This window comes from Pteropus medius, unplaced genomic scaffold, assembly GCF_902729225.1.
Source record: "Pteropus medius unplaced genomic scaffold, Ma_sr-lr_union100, whole genome shotgun sequence".
Taxonomy (NCBI): domain Eukaryota; kingdom Metazoa; phylum Chordata; class Mammalia; order Chiroptera; family Pteropodidae; genus Pteropus; species Pteropus medius.
In genome coordinates this window covers 33,654,050-33,660,049 of record NW_024354875.1, presented here as the reverse complement: position 1 = coordinate 33,660,049, position 6,000 = coordinate 33,654,050, and the positions used below count along the sequence as shown (strand labels likewise).

At 49.3% G+C, this 6,000-nt stretch overlaps 1 protein-coding gene across 2 annotated transcripts in view; it reads left to right on the top strand.

The window, feature by feature from the left end:
* The first annotated feature begins 2,714 nt into the window (after positions 1–2,714).
* Positions 2,715–6,000, top strand: part of SP3 (Sp3 transcription factor) — a 50,040-nt gene continuing 46,754 nt past the window's right edge. The window contains exons 1-3 of one of the 2 annotated variants that reach the window (XM_039855764.1): positions 2,715–3,248; positions 3,842–3,990; positions 4,501–4,626. In XM_039855764.1, the coding sequence (XP_039711698.1) occupies positions 3,242–3,248; positions 3,842–3,990; positions 4,501–4,626 (282 nt within the window). In that variant the 5' untranslated portion in view covers positions 2,715–3,241. The remainder of the gene's footprint in view (positions 3,249–3,841; positions 3,991–4,500; positions 4,627–6,000) is intronic. The other variant, XM_039855765.1, reaches the window with a different exon arrangement.

The window sequence follows — 6,000 nt, the reverse complement described above, 5'->3', positions numbered from 1 at the left end:
CTCTCCCTTTTGGGAAAGTAAGAAAAAATAAGACAAGAGATATGGCTTTTGGGGTATATTTTTGAGAAAGGGGAGATACAAAATATGAAGGGGGTTAAGTATACCTAGTTAATGTCAACTAGAATGCTTCTGGAATATGATAGTGATTATGTAAATAGAACAAATTTGAAGATTCCTGAAATCCATTGTGAAGAGATTAGAGAGACCCCGGAGCAGGTCAAAGGAGGGTTTATTAAAGGTTATGTTAAAGAAACATTGATTTAAGTAGAACTATACAAAATTGCAAACTTTTTAGGTTAAAAAAAATGGTTGACTATCGGCAATTTCACGTGGTCCACTTAATAGATGCTCAGAAGAGAAGAAAAGTTGTTGAGGTTGTGAAGGAAAGGCATAGTCCTTCAGGTGTGGTGCAGTTAACCAGAGGTATGTCTGCTTTTAATACACAATAGCTAGGCTCTTGCAGATGAGTCAAGCATCATTTAGTGGCCTCTTTTCTTTGTAGAGAAAAAAGGGGTTGAAGATGGATGAAAGAGGTCATGTGGGTCTACAGAAGTCTTTAAGGGCCTTCGATATTCATCGGTTCCCAAAGATTTAAGAAAATTTACAAAAACACATACGAGATTTAAAAAATAATAAGCGAGGAAATTGGGAATAAGGGAAAATAAAGCCACACCCAAATCTCCTACACTTATGTAAACAGTGGCCAGCACAGAGCTTCCTCAAATCATCTTTGGAAAGGAGAAAGTATAAATAACATCCAGCACAGTGCTTCTCTTCCTGATAAGCATCTTCAATTTTAGATTCCTATGTAATTAGCGGTCGGTGCCATTGAGACTTCTTCTACTGAGAAAATAGGTACCTTTTTATTAACATAAACTGTATTTCAAGATTTGACTATAGTACTGGAATAACTAAAAAAAGGTATTCTTTCCAGAGACTGTTTCCAGCCTTTTAAATATTCCATGACAGTCACTCTTTTAAGTGTGGTCTGAGAGGGTCCTCTGAATCTGATTGTGTAGTAGTGATACTTTTATGTCTCTTAAAAGCATTGCATTAAAAGCAGAATTGTTAGGTCTTGTATGTTATTTTCCTTTTCCAGAAAGATTAGATGAAGTGTTTTTGTATTTTGTCCGAATGCTCTATGGACCCAAAAAGTTTGAAAATGATTTCTTCATTCCATTTATCAATTGGTATCGATGAGGAAAATGAATTCCTATAGCTAAGTACGTTGTTCTTTATGGGTGGCTGGACTGACTTGTAAAAGGGGCATGCTTAGACCCATAAAACACATCCCCATTTTTAGAAAAGCACCTGAAATATCTCTTCTAGGGGGAGCTACCCTCTATCTAACATCTTTATAACAAGAGTGACCATACTTTGACTTCCTCTTCTCTCACCCACTCCACTTTTCACTTGCCCTCTTCAACCTCCCTCTTTTTCTAGCTTCCCCCAAATCAGCTTATTCTATAACACTTTAATTTTCCTTTAAAATTTAAGTGTAAAATAGTACAGCATTTATACCATTCACCTCTTGAAGTGATCCTTCTACTTAAACATGAGACTAAAAGTTCTTACTTTTAGAAGAGGTCAACCCCATTCTTGGATTTCAGATTTTGCCTGTTTGTGGTTTTTAGATCACTTTCCTGGAAATTCTGTCTTTTGTACAACTAAGTGCCAACTAACTATTCAAGGTTTCTGATCCTGTGAATACAGGTTGCAAGTGTTTAGTACTGAGATGCAAACTCAGTCTCTCACAAATGGATTAGGAATTTTTTAGTTGGCGCACACAAAATCTAGTTCAAGTGTTTAGAACTTTACAACCTCATCCCTCAGCACAACTTTATCACACGAAGTATAACAATCACAATCATTGGAACAATGGTTCTTATGAGTCAGATTTCTGTAAAAAGTGTATCATGGACAGCGTTTCTTGGCAATTAGATCTAAAGGTAATAGGCAGAGATGTCTCTTAGTTGGCAAAACACACGTAGAATTTCCTCCCCAGGATGACAGCAAGATATTAAGGATGCCAAAGAGCAAAGGGGTGTTAACCTAATCCAGTGAGACGAGATTTTAAATTAAGTATAACTGAAATGTTCCAAGAAAAAAAAATACTCGCTGAGACTATTTTAAAAATGTTGGCAAGTGTTCATGGGCTTTTTCAGATGTTTGACTTGTTACCAGGACGACTGAGAAGCAGGGAATAATATATATTTGTGCAGCAAAATGATTGTGACTGGACTTTTTTATAAAAAAGGATTCTGCACCTTCGAATATATATATATACCCACGCTAAGTGCCTGTTTTGGTGCCACTGGCCGGAAGGAATGTTCTCCTCTATGTGAGGTGAAGTGAAATTTCTTTGTTTTAAATGCCTGCCTCCAGGGTACGTAAAAGTGGGAGATGGGTTAGAACTCTGGGGGATGGGACCGAGATGGCTGACTGTGAAATCTATGAGCTGAATGTGTGAGAGAAAATCCTCCTCCAGCCTCGGAGGGGGTGTCTCCCCCAATACCAGCTCCCTCCCCCCGGGCTCGTGGGGCGGGTCTGGTTTGCTCTGTAGCAGTAGCGGCCGCAGCAGCAGCCCTGGGGCTGAACGGCGGCGGCCTCCAGGCACTGCAGGAAAGCGGTGGCTCCAAGAGCGCGAGGCCCTGGGGAGATCCGGCCGAGGCTGCCACCGGGATGGAGGAAACGTCGAGTGGAGCCGAGAAACGGGGACGGATCTCCTCCCCAGCTTCCCTACAGCTTCGCGGGGCTTGTTCGGTGCGCCTGCGAGGTGGAAGAAGCCTGCGCCTCGGGCTTGGCAGAGGCAGCCGGCGAGCGAAGCGGGCACAGCGGGTAACTGGCGAGCCGTGGCCGCTTTTGGGAACCTACGCCGCCACGGCCGCTCATTGTCTCTCTCCTTCCACCCGGGGGCAAACAGGAAGCGCGCCGCCAGGCTGAGCGACGGATGGGCATCCTGGCCAATGAGCACTGCGGACGGAGAGCGTGGTGGCGAATAAACGCGGAGAAGAGGGGCGGGACTTCCGGGCAGGCTGTCACCCTCTTCCCCCCTTTTGGGTTGGAGGCTCCACCTTTTGTGTTTCCCGCACAGTCAATCAAAATAGGAAAAAAAAAAATCCCCGGACCGCTCCGGCCGTGTCCGCCGCCGCTTCCCGCATCCTCTCCCACCGCCGCCGCCTTCGCTCCTCACCATGTGTAAGGCGGCGGGGAGCCCCGCCTGAGGTGCCCTAAACACACTATGACCGGTACGTAAAGCCGAGAGAGCAACCCTTGCTGCTGCTGCCGCCGCCGCTGCCGCCGACCACAGCCAGCCCCGGGCCGCTGCCGCCGGCTCCCGGCCCCGTGTGTGCGACCGAGTGTCTGTGAGAGGCAGAAAGCTGCACTCCCCTCCGCCTCCCTCCCCTCCCTGCCAGCTACCGTCCACCCCTCAAGCCCCAGCAACGCCGTGTCCCCGCCGGGCCCCGGGGCGGGCGGTCCGGCCCGCCGGGAGCGCATCCCCCTGTGTGCGGGCGCGGGCGGCGGGCGGGCGGGCGTGTGTGTGACTGACGGTGCGAGAGGAGCGAGCGCGAGTGAGAGCGAGCGGCGCGAAGGGAAAGGGGAGGAGAGGAGAAGAGAGGGGGCAGGGGCAGCGCGGGGAGGAGGAGGAGGAGGAAAGAGGAGTGATGAGGGTTACAGGGCAGCGGTGGAAGCGGGGCAGCGGCAGGGGAGGGGAGGAGGGAGTCGCCGGGCGGTGGAGGGCGGGGACTATCCAGGCTTTCCGAATAATTTCGCCTCGGCCTGCGGCCTCCCTCTCCTCCACCCGCCCTCCCCCACCCCACCCCCCGCGCTGTGCCTGCAGCTCCCGAAAAGCCCGTGAAACAAGAGGAAATGGCTGCCTTGGACGTGGACAGCGGCGGCAGCGGCGGCGGCCACGGCGAGTATCTGCAGCAGCAGCAACAGCAGCAGCACGGAAACGGCGCGGTGGCGGCGGCGGCGGCGGTGGCCCAGGTGAGGAGCGGCTGAGCCCCGGCCCGGCTCCCCCCTCGCGCCGCTTTCTCCTCCCCTCGCCTCTCCCCTCCCTCCGCGCCACTCTCCTCCCCTCCCCCCGCCCCGGGAGCTGCCCGCCCGAGGCGCCAACGCTCCGACCCCGCCTGCGCTCCCCCTCCCGCCGCCTTTTGTGTGAGAGATTGTGTGATTTTGTGTGTGTGTGTGTGTGTGTGTGTGTGTGTTTGTGCGCGCGCGCGTGCGCCCTCCGGGGGTGGGTGTCCGAGCGGAAGGTGGAGGCCCGGCACGCAGCCCGCCGCCCGCCTTTCTGCGGACGGTGGAGCTGGTGCGCGTGCGAGGGGGAGAACGCGAGCGGGAGTCGAGGAGGAGGAGGAGGAGAGCGAGAGCGCGGGCTGGCGCTCGCCAGGGCGCAGCCTGGGGGGACCGAGTCGCACTTCCTGTGCGAGCGGCGGCCCGGCCCTAACCGCCATCCCCTCCCCCTGTCTCCTCTCTGAACCCGCCCATCGGGGGTAGGACACTCAGCCGTCACCGCTCGCTCTGCTGGCCGCTACCTGCAGCAAGATAGGGCCGCCATCGCCGGGCGACGACGAGGAGGAGGCGGCCGCCGCAGCCGGGGCCCCCGCCGCCGCTGCCGGAGCGGTAAGTCTCGCGCGCGCGGCCCGCCCCCGCCGAGGCCCAGCGCCCGCCATCCCGGGCCTGCAGCGCGCCTGGCGGCCCAAAAGGCCTCCCCGGCGCCCATGCCTTCCCCGATTCGGACCGATCGCGCATCCAGGGCGCCCTTTCCTGCTCTTTCGCATGCCAGTTTGGATCAGATGCCAGCCCAGGCTTTCTCTAAATTGTCACTGCGGAACCTCGATCCAAATTCACTACAAAATGAAGTCTGAGAGGGCGGGGGTAGAGGACTCCAAAATGGATGTTTGAGCAATTCATATCACTGCTGAAAACTCCTTCACTGAACACTAAAAAATTTTCAAGCACAGCCTATCGGCCATAGATAGTATCAACTACAGAGGCAATGTTTTTAGCCTTTATTATTTTTGAACATGGGGCTTTTTCTGTTGGAAATTACTAGATCTTACTGCTTTAAATCATTTTGTATGCGGGAGTGAACACTTTTCGAATGCATTTTCGGTAGCCATTCTAAATAGTTGAATTTTATTAGTTTTTGCAGACTTCTTAATTTTCCAGTAATTTTTCATGTGTAGTAAGTGAAACATTTAATTAGCGACCATTGAAATCGGTGAAGTTACTTAATACTTTAGTTTTTTGAAATTGAATAGTGTTAGAAACAAAAGTACACGTAAGGAATTCGCAAAGTTATATTTTCATTTTATTGTGATTGCTAGTCTGATAGGTGGTGTTTTTGTAGGGTTTTCACTGTCTGGGGCAGGGGGAGGAGCTGGCCAGTGTTATATGAGGGCTTAATACAAATGATCTAGAAACAGGTTTTAGGACTGTTGCTTGTGAATTTTATATTTGTTTAAGTCATTGCTGTTGCATTAGTTTAATATGTAGATGTGTTTGTTAAAATAATTGAAACCTTTCTCAGTTCTCTTTGACGTGGATTATAGGAATTAGATTGTGTAGTGATATTTTGAATAGTCATTGTAGGCAAAAAAGTTTGGTATTTGATAGTGTGCAGGAAATTCTTAGTATTTCTAGGCATTAAAAGTGAAGCTGAAGTTAAGTTGTATTAAATGTAATTTTAGTGCTTCAAATTTTACTGTAGAGGGATGTGAATGGTTTTACTGTCTCAAAAGTATGATTTTTAGGTTTTGTGCTTTTGTAAAAAGGTTAAATTGTAAAAGCGTAAAATTATGTTTATATGAGGTATTGATACTTTTAAATAATTTATGGATTGGTTAACCTTTTTCTATGAACTGTATCCTAGACCCACTGTACCAAAACAAATTGAAACCATTACATAAGTAAAATTGCAAAGCAGATTGCTTCTACTTACCTATTTTAATATTTTCAATTAGAACCAAAAACTTCTTGTAACTGCAGCTTGCC